Raw genomic sequence first — 19,732 nt, forward strand, 5'->3', positions numbered from 1 at the left:
GCACAGGGGTAATACACACAGTGATGTCACAGTACAGGGATAATGCACACAGTGATGTCACAGTACAGGAATAATACACACAGTGATGTCACAGTACAGGCATAATACACAGTGATGTCACAGTACAGGGATAATACACACAGTGATGTCACAGTACAGAGATAATACAAGCAGTGATGTCACAGTACAGGGATAATACACACAGTGATGTCACAGTACAGAGATAATACACACAGTGATGTCACAGAACAGGGATAATACTCACAGTGATGTTACAGTATAAAAATCATACACACAGTGATGTCACAGAACAGGGATAATACTCACAGTGATGTTACAGTATAAAAATCATACACACAGTGATGTCACAGTACAGGGATAATACACACAGTGATGTCACAGTACAGAGATAATACACCAGTGATGTCACAGTACAGGGATAATACTCACAGTGATGTCACAGTACAGGGATAATACACACAGTGGTGTCACAGTACAGAGATAATACACCAGTGATGTCACAGAACAGGGATAATACTCACAGTGATGTTACAGTATAAAAATCATACACACAGTGATGTCACAGTACAGGGATAATACACACAGTGGTGTCACAGTACAGAGATAATACACCAGTGATGTCACAGAACAGGGATAATACACACAGTGATGTCACAGTACAGGGATAATACACACAGTGATGTCACAGTACAGGGATAATACACACAGTGATGTCACAGTACAGAGATAATACACCAGTGATGTCACAGAACAGGGATAATACTCACAGTGATGTTACAGTATAAAAATCATACACACAGTGATGTTACAGTGCAGAGATAATACATAGTCATATCTCAGAACAGAGATCATACACTCAGTGATGTTACAGTACAGGGTTGATACAAACAGTGATGTCACAGTACAGGGATAAAACCTATTTCATAACTACAGATAGATTTTGGCAGAGTTGAGACTTGTTCTCCATAAAACTACTTATAATAAGATAAGTTATTGTGGTCTTTTTACTGTTAGCACCTCTTATGTTTTTTGCTATAGATGATTTATTTTGGCGTCTTGCGAGTTGTAGTTTATGGCTTCCTGTATGACAGTACATTCTTGTTTCTCGGCAGCAGGTTTTTTAGTCTGAAGTGTTTATTCCATCCTGTAGTATATAGTATGGCGGGGGGCGTCCTGCATCACACTACAGGATGTACACAGAGAATATAAACCACTTCCTGAATCAGCAAAGCCGCTTAAGACCTTTAATCCCTCCGTGGACGTGCGGTAGAAATGGCAGCTGCGGTTTATTTTTATGTAGCGGGTAACGATGGGCTTTGTCTACCCCCCTTGATTTTCTGTTTGATCGTGACGGTAATTTAATACATTGGATAGACACAGACTTATCTCCTTTATACCAGGTCCTTATCCCCATTTTTAAGGGTGAATTTCCGTGCAAGTCTCAAGTGATTAGCGTACATTTTGGGGGAACGTCAAAAAATCCCTTTAACATATTACTTGTAAAGGGAGTGATGATAGTGGAAAGATAAGGACCAACCGGGGAGTGCTACCATATGGGCAGCCATATGGACTTTTGTCTTTGCTGCTGGGGTCTTTAAAGGGAACCTGTCAGCTAAAATAACCCAAGCTTCCTACTTGACAAGGGGCGTGTTTTCTCTTCAGCTGAGTAACTCGGCTCAGCTACCTGATTCTCCCTCCCTTAGGAATGAGAGAGATGCTGGCTGTGTGCAACTTGCTGAAGAGAAATCAGTCCACTCATTCCCCCTCCCTCAGGAATTTTCTTCAGCGAATCACACACAGCCTTATTAGCCTTCCCTCTGGAATAAGAGAGATGTTGGCTGTGTGTTACTAACCAAAGAGAATTCCTGTACTAGGGGGGAATGAGGGAGCTGATTTCTCTTCAGCAAGTCACACACAGCCAGCATCTCTCTCATTCCTGAGGTAATGGCTGAACTCCTGAAGAGCATGAATATGCTGGACAAGGCTCGGACAATCGGACTCACACAGGGGCATTTGCATAGATAGCGAATCTACTTTTCAAATGGACGGTGGAACTTTACAGGCATGGAGATGAACAATATAAGGATAGTTGTTCTGCTGTATAAAAACAGTTTTCAAATATATGTTTAGTTAGTGTGGATTAGTTTATCTGACAAGTTCCCTTTAAGTGTTTTACTGTGGGATGTTGGACCCTACCCGTCTGATATTCATGATCCTCCATATCAGCCCCTTCCCTTGAGGCACACATCACCCCTAAATCATGAAACCCTATCTGTTAACTCAGAATGCAAATTAATGTTCTAAACTTCACCACCCCTTTAAATAATGACATAACCATCACCACGAGGTGAGAGCGCTCTGTCCAGTGACAATCTCATTAATCTCATTAGATACAGATTAGTTCTCATGTGTAAACCAGGAGATCATATAAGGCCATTGAGAAACATCACATGCTCGTCACTGATGTCTTACAATGGGACATTGTGGATAGGGGATAACAATCATCCTTTTAATTGACAATTAGAGACCTTTCCTTAGGATAGATTATTAACTGGAGGTGTTTAGAGGGGTCCTGCACCAATTAGATGTTTTTGACACAGGGTACAGAGATGGAAGCAGATTTCCCTGTACACTGTGTAGTGGTCTGGCTGCAATGTTAATGGACGCCTCAGAAAGAGTTGTGATGTCACAGCTACTTACCTGACTGAAACATCCGTATGATGTCACAGTTAATTAAACTTGTTTTTAATGTGATTGATTTAAATCCTGCATGTTCTGCCTCAGACATTTGGCTGTTTACCTGAATGAAACCCACACTGACATTGTGGAAAGGCCCTGACTAAAGCCGGCATGACTAAAATCCACTTGTGTTGTCACAACTACTTACCTGACATAAAACAGGCATGAGGTCGCATTAAATTACTGGATTAAAATCCACCAGTGATGTCACAGTAGCTTACCTGTCTTAGCTAGTTGTGATGTCACAGCAATTACCAGACATAACTATCCCTATGATGTCATTATAAGTCATGTAGGAAGATTTTGAGGTCACAGTTGATCACTTTCACACTGCACGTGTGGTGATGTGTATATATACGGGCAAATATATGTCCCCACACGTGTGGCACCATACCGCACATGGGGGAAAGATAGAGCATATTCTATCTTCGACCGTACATATGACAGGACGCCATGCATCTCTATGGAGAGGGGAGGGGTTGACCCTTAACCTCTTCAACACGCTGCCATGTGCTTGCCCAGGCCATGGTAAGGCGAACACACGGTAGTGTGAAAGTAGTCTAAATCTCATTCCTTACAGCAGTTTACCTCACAATTATGATGTCATAATAATCCATTTCTTACAGGGACACAGTTGTGATGTCACTACGAGTCACCTAATAGAATGATATTTGTGAGGTCAATGCATTTTACCAGACATAAACCTAGTTGTGATGTTATAATCGCTTTCCTGACACAAACACAGTTGTGATGTCACTGACAATCCCCTAAAAGGATTAGAGTAGTGAGGTCACAGCAGTTTAGTGGTGATGTCACAATAATCTCACCAAACTGAAACCCAGATGTGACATCACTGCCGGCCACCTACCACAATCATAGTGGTGATGTCACAGATTATCCGCTGACTGAAACACTGTTGAGATGTCAGTCACTAAAGAGAATCAGAGTTGTAAGGTCACATCAATTTACCCCACAAAAACCTAATTGTGACGCCACAGTTACCCTAATCCTGACATTTATTTTAACATTTTGTCTATATATTTGGGGGGGCATGGCAAAATAATTGCACTCGCTGTACATGGGGACATATATCTGGCTGCTATTTACGTCCCCCAGACCTTAGTCTTCACACTATGGAAACTATAGAATTGTATAGGGATGTAGTATAGCGCTTTACTTATCACTGTTTTGTATGTTGTTTTTGACTGGGACATAACATCTGTGATCTATATGAGATTTGTGACTGTTTAGGAAGTTTATGTCTCCATTTGGTGTGACCCCACCCCCCCCCACCCCATCCCCTCTCCCCTCTGCACTTATCTATCTCTCTACTACTTGGCAGGTCTCCCTGGCAATGATAACATTATTACTTGCCTTAATTATTACTAAGCGAATTAATTTAGCCGCCAGTTATGTTTAATGGACACTTTATCTGAGACCTTCATGGTTTTCTAATTATTGTATCCAAAGAAGAGCTGATATTTTTAGAAAGTCCCCCCTTGGGCTGTTGGAAAGCGCTGATACTGTATATATATCTAGCTGAGACTTGTACATGTTATGTCTTCTCTATGGCAATACAAGATGTAGCACATCACACATGGAGAGAACTGATGTGTGAATGTTTGGTGGACAGCTGGTTCCCCTGACACCCCCATATTGGGTAGGGAACTTCCAGATTGTCTCAGGATAAGCTGCCATATAAGTGTGTGTGATGAGAAGCAATATATAATAAGGGGCATTTAATACCCATAGAAGTAGCAGTACCGATCAGAATTGAAGTGAATATAGAACTTGGGTGAGATTAAAAACTTAATATTATCTGCAGCATCCTCTATTATATTTCACTGGGTTCCTCTTACCAACTTTATTCAATAGAAGTCTCTATGGAGAGCTGTAATTTGATACTTCAGTGAGCTGACAGTCTGTCTTGGGAGACCAATGATAATTTATCTGAGATTTTTAGTTTAGCTGAGAGGGAGGAGCAGGAAAAAACGCCTCATAAATGGAGAAAGAAGCGTATTTCTGTCAGAAGATACATTACTAAGTTTTTTTCTATCCACATTCACCACTGATGTATGAATTATGTTGTAATGTTAGTGGCCATTTAAAGGGAACCTGTCACCAGGGACCTCATTTTCACTGAAGACAGGTTACAGAAGACTGCTGCAGTAGTGCCCATATGTCTTTCTGCATTTTCTAAGCATTTGCATTACAATATAATTGTGTGTTATAACTTACCTTGCACCCTGACATAATCCTATGTGAAGTCCCAGGGGTTGGGCTTTGGTTTGAATGAATACAATATGCATACAATAATGAACTTGTACTTTCCTTAGTTAGTGCCTCGGGTCCAGCGCGGAGCCTCCTGTCACCCCTGGCCTACATTGGTATATAGAGGCTCACATTTCATTGACAGCACACTCCTGCTATAGCCCATGGTCTTTATTAGGCTGTAGCAGCGTGTATACATTTTTAATGTGATGTCATTGTGCCACACTGTGGCAAACTAAGACTGCCCTGGGCTGTATGAATATTATAGCCGCTACAAGTCTGGAATTCACTTATTGCCTATGATACCACAATTAAGCTTCTTGTGTACTGGGGTATGCCTCCTTTCTGTCTGCTTGCGGTTTTAGGACCTTTGAAGGACCTTCAAAGGTCCTGAAATGGTTCATGTGTATTGAGAGCAGGAGCAGAGTATGAGGATTTCATGGGTGATGGTCATTCTCAGTATAAAATTTGGTTGGTGGTTTGTGTGGCCATGGCCCCTCCAGAAAGCATGGGCCCTGGGCTGCTGCCCAAACTGCCACTATTACAATCCACTACTGGTGCCACAACCCCATTCTGCTCCGGAGACTAGGACCAAGATAAGTGCTAGCTTTTTATTATTTTTACACTATATAGGGTCCCAGACAATCCCTTCCAGAAACCAGGAACATGTAATATTTAGATAAAAAGGAAATGTGATTTTTTTTCAAAGCCCACGTTCACTTTATCGCGTCTTATGAGTATTCCCAGCTCATCTGTTTTGGGACAGATGCTCTTATAAGTCACCTCTGGTTGGGGTCCGGGGGCAGTATATGGATAGCCTTAACCATATTACAGATTTTTATTTCATATAAATGACATAAGACTTGGCTTATTACAACAAGATTACTTTGGGTACTTAAAATAAGCCAAAGCTTCAGATCAGGACTGCAGACACTTATTCCAGACCTGGGTGTATGACGCCTGCGGTCAGATGTGAAGGTGATATATGGCCGTCCTTCACTGACATTAATCATTAGTGCCGCCTCAGCAGTACATGACGGGATCTGCTGGGATGATTTATCTGACAATGCATGAAATCTTGCTACTCAAAGTATAGTTGAGTACAGTATATTCCTACATCTCAGCGGGACTTTGTGACCAGATGACATGTATACCCTGTATATACCACGTACTAATAAGAACGATCGGAACATAAAACAAATGAAAACTATTGAGCAAATTATAGGGAACCTGTCGTCAATTTATGACTCATTAAAATCAGATACCTACGCTGATTACTTTTTTCTAATGTGTTTTAATTTTCCTATTGTAGATTTTTTAATCAGGAGATAAGCTGTGACATCATCTATTGTCAGTAGTGATGTAATGATGGGTCAGTGTTATCTATATAGAGGTCATTGTACAGGGAGGGGGAGGAGATAAGCTGTGACATCATCTATTGTCAGTAGTAATGTAATGATGGGTCAGTGTTATCTATATAGAGGTCATTGTACAGGGAGGAGGAGGAGATAAGCTGTGACATCATCTATTGTCAGTAGTGATGTAATGATGGGTCAGTGTTATCTATATAGAGGTCATTGTACAGGGAGGGGGAGGAGATAAGCTGTGACATCATCTATTGTCAGTAGTAATGTAATGATGGGTCAGTGTTATCTATATAGAGGTCATTGTACAGGGAGGAGGAGGAGATAAGCTGTGACATCATCTATTGTCAGTAGTGATGTAATGATGGGTCAGTGTTATCTATATAGAGGTCATTGTACAGGGAGGGTGAGGAGATAAGCTGTGACATCATCTATTGCCAGTAGTAATGTAATGATGGGTCAGTGTTATCTATATAGAGGTCATTGTACAGGGAAGGGGAGGAGATAAGCTGTGACATCATCTATTGTCAGTAGTGATGTAATGATGGGTCAGTGTTATCTATATATAGGTCATTGTACAGAGAGGGGGAGGAGATAAGCTGTGACATCATCTATTGCCTGTAGTGATGTAATGATGGGTCAGTGTTATCTATATAGAGGATATTGTACAGGGAGGAGGAGGAGATAAGCTGTGACATCATATATTGTCAGTAGTGATGTAATGATGGGTCAGTGTTATCTATATAGAGGTCATTGTACAGGGAGGAGGAGGAGATAAGCTGTGACATCATCTATTGTCAGTAGTGATGTAATGATGGGTCAGTGTTATCTATATAAAGGTCATTGTACAGGGAGGGGGAGGAGATAAGCTGTGACATCATCTATTGTCAGTAGTGATGTAATGATGCATCAGTGTTATCTATATAGAGGTCATTGTACAGGGAGGGGGGAGGAGATAAGCTGTGATATCATCTATTGTCAGTAGTGATGTAATGATGCATCAGTGTTATCTATATAGAGGTCATTGTACAGGGAGGGGGGAGGAGATAAGCTGTGACATCATCTATTGTCAGTAGTGATGTAATGATGGGTCAGTGTTATCTATATAGAGGTCATTGTACAGGGAGGAGGAGGAGATAAGCTGTGACATCATCTATTGTCAGTAGTGATGTAATGATGGGTCAGTGTTATCTATATAGAGGACATTGTACAGGGAGGGGGAGGAGATAAGCTGTGACATCATCTATTGCCAGTAGTGATGTAATGATGTGTCAGTGTTATCTATATAGAGGTCATTGTACAGGGGGGAGGAGATAAGCTGTGACATCATCTATTGTCAGTAGTGATGTAATGATGGGTCAGTGTTATCTATATAGAGGTCATTGTACAGGGAGGAGGAGATAAGCTGTGACATCATCTATTGTCAGTAGTGATGTAATGATGGGTCAGTGTTATCTATATAGAGGACATTGTACAGGGGGGAGGAGGAGATAAGCTGTGACATCATCTATTGTCAGTAGTGATGTAATGATGGGTCAGTGTTATCTATATAGAGGTCATTGTACAGGAAGGGGGAGGAGGTAAGCTGTGACATCATCTATTGTCAGTAGTGATGTAATGATGGGTCAGTGTTATCTATATAGAGGTCATTGTACAGGGAGGAGGAGGGGATAAGCTGTGACATCATCTATTGTCAGTAGTGATGCAATGATGGGTCAGTGTTATCTATATAGAGGTCATTGTACAGGGAGGAGGAGATAAGCTGTGACATCATCTATTGTCAGTAGTGATGTAATGATAGGTCAGTGTTATCTATATAGAGGTCATTGTACAGGGAGGGGGAGGAGATAAGCTGTGACATCATCTATTGTCAGTAGTGATGTAATGATGGGTCAGTGTTATCTATATAGAGGTCATTGTACAGGGAGGGGGAGGAGATAAGCTGTGACATCATCTATTGTCAGTAGTGATGTAATGATGGGTCAGTGTTATCTATATAGAGGACATTGTACAGGGGGGAGGAGGAGATAAGCTGTGACATCATCTATTGTCAGTAGTGATGTAATGATGGGTCAGTGTTATCTATATAGAGGTCATTGTACAGGAAGGGGGAGGAGGTAAGCTGTGACATCATCTATTGTCAGTAGTGATGTAATGATGGGTCAGTGTTATCTATATAGAGGTCATTGTACAGGGAGGAGGAGGGGATAAGCTGTGACATCATCTATTGTCAGTAGTGATGTAATGATGGGTCAGTGTTATCTATATAGAGGACATTGTACAGGGAGGGGAGGAGATAAGCTGTGACATCATCTATTGTCAGTAGTAATGTAATGATGGGTCAGTGTTATCTATATAGAGGTCATTGTACAGGGAGGAGAAGGAGATAAGCTGTGACATCATCTATTGTCAGTAGTGATGTAATGATGCATCAGTGTTATCTATATAGAGGACATTGTACAGGGAGGGGAGGAGATAAGCTGTGACATCATCTATTGTCAGTAGTGATGTAATGATGGGTCAGTGTTATCTATATAGAGGTCATTGTACAGGGAGGGGAGGAGATAAGCTGTGACATCATCTATTGTCAGTAGTGATGTAATGATGGGTCAGTGTTATCTATATAGAGGTCATTGTACAGGGAGGAGGAGGAGATAAGCTGTGACATCATATATTGTCAGTAGTGATGTAATGATGGGTCAGTTTTATATATATAGAGGTCACTGTACAGGGAGGAGAAGGAGATAAGCTGTGACATCATCTATTGTCAGTAGTGATGTAATGATGGGTCAGTGTTATCTATATAGAGGACATTGTACAGGGAGGGGAGGAGATAAGCTGTGACATCATCTATTGTCAGTAGTGATGTAATGATGGGTCAGTGTTATCTATATAGAGGTCATTGTACAGGGAGGGGAGGAGATAAGCTGTGACATCATCTATTGTCAGTAGTGATGTAATGATGTGTCAGTGTTATCTATATAGAGGACATTGCACAGGGAGAGGGGAGGAGATAAGCTGTGACATCATCTATTGTCAGTAGTGATGTAGTGATGGGTCAGTGTTATCTATATAGAGGTCATTGTACAGGGAGGAGGAGGAGATAAGCTGTGACATCATATATTGTCAGTAGTGATGTAATGATGGGTCAGTTTTATATATATAGAGGTCACTGTACAGGGAGGAGAAGGAGATAAGCTGTGACATCATCTATTGTCAGTAGTGATGTAATGATGGGTCAGTGTTATCTATATAGAGGACATTGTACAGGGAGGAGGAGGAGATAAGCTGTGACATCATCTATTGTCAGTAGTGATGTAATGATGGGTCAGTGTTATCTATATAGAGGACATTGCACAGGGAGAGGGGAGGAGATAAGCTGTGACATCATCTATTGTCAGTAGTGATGTAATGATGGGTCAGTGTTATCTATATAGAGGTCATTGTACAGGGAGGGAGAGGAGATAAGCTGTGACATCATCTATTGTCAGTAGTGATGTAGTGATGGGTCAGTGTTATCTATATAGAGGTCATTGTACAGGGAGGGGAGGAGATAAGCTGTGACATCATCTATTGTCAGTATGATAATAATAATAATAATAATAATAATAATAATAATATGTAGTGACAGTGGTTTATTTTATATTGAGTCACACAGAAATAATGTAATTGGAAAAATATAATTTTTTATTGTTACTTTTCAAATGATCGTGCACTCAGAGTTATTACCATACATCAGGTAAGAATATTCTACATAGCTGGGCCCTTTCTTCTGTTACTGTTAGATTTCCTGTGCTTTCCTTCTCCCACCTGATCCTGCAGGCCCCCGGTGGGTTCACCTGATTTCCTCCGCGGTTGCGTGTAAGCAGATGGGATAAGTGCGTCGTGTCCAGCCGGCTGATAAATCATTTATGTGCTGTGCTATGCGGCTTCTCTGTAGCGTATACTGTGACTATAACAAGGCCTGTCTTCTGGGTGACTGCATTGCTCCATGTGAAAACAGAACGCGTCTGGGAAAGCAAAGACTGAGGCTATTTTTATCCAGAACGACTGCATTCAGCAGGATGTTTCTATCTAAGCTTATTGTGGAGTCACAAGACAGGTCACAACAGGGGTTAAGTTTCAGCTAACGATTAATAGTGAAAAGTTATGCAATTTTCCATTATTGTTTCTGTATCAATTTATCAGATGTCTCTTTTCTAGATCTCTGCTTGCTGTCATACAACAGGAAACTCCAATGTTTACTTTTACCTTTGGATAAGAAACGGTCCCTGGTCATGTGACGTCACACAGGTTATAGTAATAAAAGCCATATGATATAACGAGCCGTGCATCTGTGTGACATCACATGACCAGGGACCGATTCTTATCCACAGGAAGTAAACATTGAAGCTTCCTGTAAGGGCGTGGTCACACGTGCCGCTAGCACTACGTTTATATGGAAACGCAAGCGATAGGTAACCAGAAACCAGGGTCTTGTATTGTTTTAATGCAAGACACGGGGGCACATTTACTTACCCATCCTGCGCGCTATCCCCGATCCGGAATCTCTGGCGATCCTGCGTTGTGGCACGATTCAAGTAGCTTGTGCGCCCGATTTCCTGCATCTGTCGCTTCCCCGCTCAGGTCCGCTGGAGTTCAACATCTTCTTCCCGGTGTATGTGATTTCATGTCTTGCGACACAATTTAAATGTTAAAACCCGCGAGTTGTCCCAATCCGTCGGACGTCCGACGGCCCACCCCCCGATTTGTGTCGTGTGAAAGCTGATGCGCCAAAAACCCCTTCTAAATGCGGCACACATCGGAAATCGTCGGATATTCCGACGATAGTGCGGACCGCGGACCCTTAGTAATTAAGCCCAACTCGGTTCAGGTGCGTTTCTATAGAAACACATATGCAATTGGACCGAGGCCACCCCCTGCACAAACGCAGCGTTAGCGTTACATGTGACCTCACCCATAGAATAACAGCAAGCAGAGATCTAGAAAACTGTGAGGAATTGACACAGAAAGCGTATTGGAAAATTGTATAAGTTTTCCTTTTCCTTGTATAAATTATCTGTTGGAAGTGGACGACCCCTGTAAGTCTTTGGTTCATTGAGTCCCATTTCTGGAGCCTGCACCCATGATAACCTTGACCAGCTGCACCCATCTCATGAAGAAGGTGTAAATGGGGCAGTAACTAGGGAAATGAGTTGACATAAAATAAAAGAAAATATGATATTTTGCTAAAACAGAAGTAGAATTATTCAGAATTAGTCATAGATGTTAGGATCAGATGAAGATGCTGCAGTAGGTAGGATCAGCATCGTCCACCATTGATGTATTGTTCTCCTGTAGAACATCTCCCGTTACTTTACGGCTCATGTAATGTCCTAAGCATCATTGACCCTATGACAGGCGCTGACAGTGATCCACGCTATGTAATACATAGATTCAGTCTCAATGTCAGCAGAAGGAAAACAGTAGACCACCGCAAGATAGTTATGGGTCAATCTACTGTCTATGTAATATGTTATATACATCCTGGGTAAGGAAGTGGTGATATCCAGTTCTGAATTTATCCATAGAACTGATTAGGGTTAGTTCACACAGCGATATTTGACCTGGATGTTCCATCACGCTCTGAATTCCAAGCAGGATCCATTCCTTTTAGCAGCCTCCCCATTATATTACTAGTCCCCTGAGGTAGGGTATGAATTTCTTTTTTTTTTTATGTAAAATGTAATCATTTTGCCTATAACAAAATCTCCTCCAAAGTCCTATGCAAATGAGCTGAGAAGAGTCAGATTTTGCCTGAGATGAGTCACATCTGTAGACTGTCACTTCAGATGTTGCTATCTTTGGTTCTATAGTACCTGGAAAAATGCTGCTGGTGTTATTTTAAAGATAAGAATCTCATCTTTCTTGCTTGTTGTTCTGTGTTCTACACACTCCTTATGTCATCTAAAAGATAAGATTCTTTTCTTTAATATGACAGAACCACAGATTGAGTCTTCTGAAGTGACACACCCCTTGCAGTGTCTAAACTTGACTCATTTCAGGCCAAATATGACTCTTCTCTGCTCATTTTCATATGACTGTGGAGGAGATAAACGGTTGAGATTTCACATCAAAAGGGAATTCTAGAATGGACATTTCATACCCTACCTGATGGGGCTGGTACTTTCATGGGGTAAAATCTGGTGACAGGTTCCTTTTAAAGGGCTTTCCAGTTTTGAACAAACTGAACTTGCCCCACAGTTTTCTAGATCTCTGATTGCTGTCGTTCTATAGGAAGTTTCATTGTTTACTTCAAGTATATAGAAACCTGTCCCTCTATATGGATGTAGTGAGACTCAAACATCACAAAGTACAATTGTAGATCTGAATAACAAATATTTTGTATATTTTGTGCCTGTTTGGTGTCTCGCAATGTGATGAATCTTCCGTCTTTGTTGTTGCTGGAAACTCCTCTTTGTCTTCTCTTTCTTTTTCTGTCCAAGCTGTTATGTGTAATGTATTAATGTCTTTTGTCTCATTGTAGAAAACTACAGAAATGCTGCAAAATATACCCAAAAAACCCCTTGCAGAACTTTGATGTATTGTTGTACATGTGGTTATTTTCTCTATAAACACAGCTTTTTGGCAGCGCCGGCACTTGGCCCCCGTGCATAGCGAATGAATAGGAGTAGACGAGCTATTGTGTATCATCACTGCCCCCCTGTAAGTCGCTGGATCTCATTGCTCCGACCTAAATGAGTTGCGTGGTTTGCTGGCTGAACCCGAGCCAGGTTCCCATGCGAAGACACTGCAGGGAAGTGTTCTGTGGATTGTTCTCCGCACAAGGGATAAGCGGTTCCCTCGGGAATGACGCCATGTTTATCCATACGTTGGAGAAGGGCGACATGTCACATGCCAGGTGACGGGAATATTCAGAACTGGTATCGGTCAGTTTATAAAATAAATTTTGAACATTCAGTACATGTGTGACCATCACATTATTCACACAAGTTACTCTTGTAGTCACTGGGGGTTCCAGTGATGGGGCCTCATCCACCAGACATGTCCAATCTAACAGGAGGTGATAGGTGGGACAACCTCTTCACATAGAAGATAAAGGGTGATAGCACAAGTGGCGTTTTGAATGTGTTTTTGGCCCGTTTTTAAAAAATGAGTTTTTTAACAGTTTGATTTAAGATAATTGGTCAAACCTGCTTAAAAACGGGCTAAAAACACATTCAAAATGTCACGTGTGCCATCAACCAAAGGCTGCTTTCACATGTTGCATTGACATTTCATTTACACTGTGTTAGGCCGAATTTACAGAAACGTATGCCCTCCGGTGCGATGGTGAGGAGAAGGGGTGACCCCTCCCCTCTCTATAGAGATGCACGGCGTACGGGCCGTTCACACAGGGAAAAATAGGACATGTCCAGTCTTTTCCCGGTGTAAGGACCTCTATGGTGCCACATGTGTTTCGCAGCTTTTGTTATATCTTTCAAAACGCATGCATTAACGCCACATGTGGTGGCACATGTGGCATTTTGAACCAGTTCTTAGTCCGTTTTTAAGCATGCGTTTTCAGTCGGTTAAAAAACGCATGCATTGTCTGGAAAAAACGGACAAAAACGGATGCGTTTTCAAAAGACGGGTGCATTTTTTTAACCGACTAAAACGGACTAAGAACAGGTTCAAAACGTCACATGTGCCACCTCCCTAAGTCTCCATGCACACCTCTGCAAATGGCGGCCAAAACAAAACTGCACGTTCGAGCGCTGCCTAAGGGTGATGTCACACATGGCGTTTTTAGGCTGTTTTTGGGCCGTTTTTAGTTACTGTGTTTTGAGATCCTAAAATAGGCATACATTAAAAAACGCATCCGGTTTTAAAAAACGCATGTGTTTTTTGAAATGCATGCTTTTTTGTCTGTTTTTACGAATTTGCGCAATTGAAAATGGACAAAAAAACATGCGTTTTCAAAAAACACTGTTTGTGCACGTGGCCTTGACGATGCGTCTCTGTTGCGATTACATAAAGGAAAGGAGAAGTCTATGCTGTAACTACACAGGAAAGCACATTACAGGCGGTCCCCTACTTAAGAACACTCGACTTACATACGACCTCTAGTTACAAACGGACCTCTGGATATTGGTAATTTATTGTCCTTTAGTCCTAGGCTACAATGATCAGCTGTAACAGTTATCACAGGTGTCTGTAATGAAGCTTTAGTGTTAACCCTGGTTCTTATGACAACCCAACATTTTTAAAATCCAATTGTCACAGAGACCAAAAAAGTTCTGGCTGGGATTACAATGATAAAATATACAGTTCCGACTTACATACAAACTCAACTTAAGAACCAACCTACAGACCCTATCTTGTATGTAATCTGGGGACTGCCTGTATATGTATATTTTATATAAAAAACCACACACAACCAGTAGCGGATTATAACAAAGACGGTTGGGCTACCATCCGGGCCCCAAAGCTTCTAAGGGGCCCATCACCGCCTGAACCAATTGCCAAGTCTGATACTGTCCTATAGATATTATAAAGAGAAGGACCTCCAGCCATGAAATCCTCATGCTTTCAACACATACAAGGGGCCTTCCAGGACCTTTGAAGTTCCACAAACTGCAGAACTAAAAGTGGACAGAAGGGAGCCCCTCCTATCCCAAGTAAATGCCATTAAAAATAGCCGAAATTTTTATACAGCCGAGGGCCCATGACCGTCTTAATCCAGCCCCACAACAGGCGCCATCCATCATTAGACATTGCGACTATTGATGAGCTACATAGAGCTACACATGACTGACACCATCTCTACATCCTCCCTGTCTACACAAAGGGACCTCAAGGTGACACTGGGATTTCTATGTCCCCCTGTCTAAACAAAGGGACCTCAAGGTGACACTGGGATCTCTGTCTTCCCTGTCTAAACGAAGAGACATCAAGGTGACCCTGGGATTGGGTGGTGTATATAAGGTGACCTCCCTGTGCCATTCACTATTCCTAATCCCTTTGAGACCCCTATGATTTTTCCTGATAAAGGATTGCGTTCCCACGGAGCAGTGACTTGGAAGGCGGACATGCCGCACATATTGATTTTTCCTTCCTAAATGTTATCTCTAGTGATTGTTGCTCGGCAGCTCAATATTCTGTAATGGAGCCAAAGCCTGGAGAGCGGCGGCGGGTGCGGAGAGGCTTGTACACAGCGTCTATAGTGTGACAGACACAGATGGGCCATTCTTCCCCGACCTCCTTGTCCCGTGTAAACACACGTTCAGCCGCAGGGAGAGCAGAGGCTGCGCTTAGTGTTAGCATATGCTAGACGCCTGTCATCACACTCCGGCCCTGGCCGCCACCGTCATTTGCAAGTGAAATATTGCGCTAAGTTGAGCTACAAAACTTTTCACCTTCCTTCTACAAGTCCCTGGGAGTATTTGAGAAATACATTATCACTGGTTTTTAATTAGAGGGTTTTTTTTCTGTGTCTGTTCTGGTGCCAGGATCAATTACGTTACTTTTTAGCATCCGTCATATACCCTAAAACACCGGCCGGATACGACATTTGTGTCTGAACTATGCTTGACTATCATGACAGTATGCCTCTGCTTGTGCCTGCACCAGCTTTGCACTGACACAGCTTTTCCTTGCCTACTGATGCTCTGCCACCTGCTGTGCAGGGAACTACATCACAGATCCTTTAAGACACATTTTACACTACCATTCCTTCCCTCCATTAAAAAAAAATAAAATTTTATGCCATCCGTTATGTTCCCTTTAGGCAGGGATCCATTATCTATGCGTTTTTTGAACTGAAAAAATTACGGGGGCTGCAGTACATTTCCTCAGTTGGATAAAAAAGCATGGATAGCGAATCCATGACAAAACCGACCATAACGGATGACATGAAATGTACATGGAATTTTTAACTGATGCATTAAACCTCCGTTAATCCTCCATTCTTTCCTTTTTTTAATGGAGGGAAGGAACAGTAGTGTGAATTTAGCCTTGCATGTGTTATCAGCATAGCAGAATATGTTCTGTAACCCAACAGTCCTAGGCTGGTATGACTCACAAAAATCTCCACCTTTTCCCAGACTTTTGAAGATTTTTTTTACTTTTCAAAAATTAAAATATGATACACTAACAGCCGAGTAGATTGGTAAATCTCTCACATTGTAGTTCTGGCCATGAGCGGGGCATCCATACAGTGATTCTGGCTCGTCTTTGGCTTCCTGTTATTGTGATAAAGGTTCATTGTCATGTGGATGCTGGACATCCGACTGACTCAGCATCTATGACTATATGCGCTCATTTACACTGTGCGTCTGACCTAGCAAAGACCCGGGATTTACCCTGCCAGAACAATCACTGCAGGTCTTTGATGGGTGACCTCTGTACATGTACTAAACCCTTTGTCGTGATTTGGGACTTAGTAAAGGCATGAATAAGATTTTTTGCTGTGATTGTAAGTCTAGCTTGTAAATGATTCACACAGTGATTGACAGTGAGAGTCCTTATTACTTCTCCCACATACTGTGATTGACAGTGAGACTCCTGATTACTCCGTCCACAGACAGTGATTGGCAGTGAGAGTCCTGATTACCCCTCCCACACACAGTGATTGGCAGTGAGAGTCCTGATTACCCCACACACAGTGATTGGCAGTGAGAGTCCTGATTACCCCTCCCACACACAGTGATTGGCAGTGAGAGTCCTGATTACCCCACACACAGTGATTGGCAGTGAGAGTCCTGATTGCCCCTCCCACACACAGTGATTGACAGTGAGAGTCCTGATTGCCCCTCCCGCACACAGTGATTGGCAGTAAGAGTCCTGATTACTCCTCCCACACACAGTGATTGACAGTGAGAGTCCTGATTACCTGATTGGTGCACAGTATTTATACTTTTCTTACATGTTTCTTCTATAAATAAATTGTTGACATTCTTGTTTTACAGCAACAGCTTCAGGCTTATGTGGCGTGGGTGAATTCACAGCTGAAGAAGAAGGCAGGGGTTATTCCCGTGCAGGACCTTCGACTTGACCTTCGAAATGGGGTGGTTTTAGCTCATCTTATAGAGATAGTGGGTGAGTACAAAATATTAGGTAACTCCTACCAGGACAAGGCTTATTAGGCCTTTCACCTCTTCCATCACTTTTGACTTTTGCTGCTTCCTCTCTGATTCATTAACATCTATTTCCATGATCCATGAAATGTTCCTCATAAACTACTGATCCTTCCTCGTCTCTTCTTGCTGATGGAAATGCGAAACATTGTACTAAATCAACACGATCCGAAATATCTCACCTTCCCGCCAATGTGTATAGTGAGGTGGATACATGGGGGACGATTTATCTGACTCCTGGGATTTATCCAATCCCTGCTCCCATAGGAGATATTATCAGCAAACATCTGTCTGAAGGCAGAGGATACACAGACTATTATTACAGCAGAACCAGGGGAACGAGTCATTACAGACCTCCCGGGGCCCAACATCTTCTGAATTAAATTACATGTTATGTCTGGTTCTCCAGATTTAGATATTTGGGTACAAGCTTATCACTGGGGAGAAACTTTCTGGTCTCCTTTCAAGGGATAAGTGGAGATTTTCTGGAGCAGGGATCCCGGTATCCGCTGTATAGGTTATCATTTGTATAGATTGGATATTATTATTTATGTATAATCATTATTGCCTCCCTCTTCCACAGCCGGGGAGAAATTGGATGGAATACACTGGGATCCGAGCTGCACACAAGAGATGAAGGACAATGTGGAGAAAGTTTTACAGTTTGTGGCATCGAAAAAGATCCGAATGCATCAAACTTCTGCCAAAGGTAAGTGTCACCGAATAATTGCAGTCTTAAAGGCATTACTTACAGTCTTAAAGGGATCTACCAACCTCAAATGTTATCCACTATCCACAGGAGTAGTGTAAAATAATCCGATCCGTGAGAGTCCAGCTGCTGAGACCTCCAGGTCTGATGGAGCGGCAGGTCAGTCATGCTCCCTGCCGCTCCATTCTATACTATGGGAGCCGTCAGAGATTGCTGAACTCTGCTATATCCAGAACTTCATTATGAGATTACCCGGAATAGACTAGCGCTGTGCTCTGCAACTTCTAAAACTCCTATGGAGCTTCTGCTTCATTCATTCGTAAGAACAGGACCCCCGTTATCATGATAGGGGGAGGTTCCAGTCATTGGTCTCCCACCTATCAGATTGTTATCCTATGTGATGCGGTTAAAATGAGTACAAAACGGTTTATAATCTGGTCTACTGACGCAAGATGCCCTAGAGATTATAAGCAACCCGGACCCCTTAATAAATTTGGCACATCTCTTGTGACAGAAGTGAAATTTACGCCAAGTGTTGGAGTGGAATTCATCCATAATCTCCGGCACTCACAGGTCATAGTAATTCTGCCAGTCCTGGGTGAGGACGTCTCACTTTGTCACAGTGACTGGTGCCAGACGATAAAATTGGTGCATCTTTAGACAGTCGTGGGCAAATGTGCCCCTCCTTGTTTTATCTTTTGCCCCTTTCCTCTGTATGAAAAGAGTCCTAGGTGCGCAGTCTCCAGCAACAATCACCAAAACGTTTGTTAAACAGAATGGGTCACGATTCTCCCAAAAGGTAACGAGTCAATGTAAAACCTCACATTGATGGTATAAATCGGTACATATGGTATACACACATCTCTATATAGTATATAGTCACTGGCTGTCAGCTAACCCATAGCGATGAACAGTAGCTGTATAGAGGATGAAATCTCACCCAATATTTCACCTAATAAAACCCTCCAGTGCGAAGTGACCTCCACTGTAGGTGTCCAACCTGCGACATGTCAATTTATCCAGCGGCTTAGAATTTTTGCAAGAAAAAAGTTCAAAGCCGCAAGATATTCCTGGTGAATCCAGCAGGTGATCTCCCAAAAAAAAAACTTTTGTGGAGAAGGGAGCATGCTGCGCATTAACGCAGTCGCAGAGAAGAAGGTGCGGCACTCTCCAGTGTGGTACATCAAAATTTTCTGTATTCGGTGCAGGTGCAGGTACAGGACGCCGACATGCGGCAAGGCAACGGGCCGTTTCGTGCTATGAAGCGCTTTCTCAAGCCTCTGACGTCACTTCCTTGGGGCGTGCTGAATTTAAGCACGGCCCGGGGGAGGTTGCCATGGCAATTGACAACAAGGTTACAATGTGTGAACCAATGTGTCTAGATACACATCAAAACAATAAAAAAAACAATAAAAATACCCAGACTGTAAGTGACGATTAAAAAAGATATTGGTACAAAAGAGGGGAAGCTTATAAAGCAATGCGCATTAACATATCCAGATCGGCAGGGT

General features: G+C 42.2%; 1 protein-coding gene across 3 annotated transcripts in view; it reads left to right on the top strand.

Moving 5' to 3' along the window:
• The window catches only part of DIXDC1 (DIX domain containing 1), a 49,013-nt gene that overhangs the window by 16,492 nt on the left and 12,789 nt on the right, over positions 1 to 19,732 (top strand). For all 3 annotated transcript variants that reach the window (XM_072155754.1, XM_072155753.1, XM_072155752.1), the window contains 2 exons: positions 17,345 to 17,474; positions 18,096 to 18,221. In XM_072155754.1, the coding sequence (XP_072011855.1) occupies positions 17,345 to 17,474; positions 18,096 to 18,221 (256 nt within the window). The remainder of the gene's footprint in view (positions 1 to 17,344; positions 17,475 to 18,095; positions 18,222 to 19,732) is intronic.

Source organism: Engystomops pustulosus, chromosome 6 (genome assembly GCF_040894005.1).
Source record: "Engystomops pustulosus chromosome 6, aEngPut4.maternal, whole genome shotgun sequence".
NCBI lineage: Eukaryota > Metazoa > Chordata > Amphibia > Anura > Leptodactylidae > Engystomops > Engystomops pustulosus.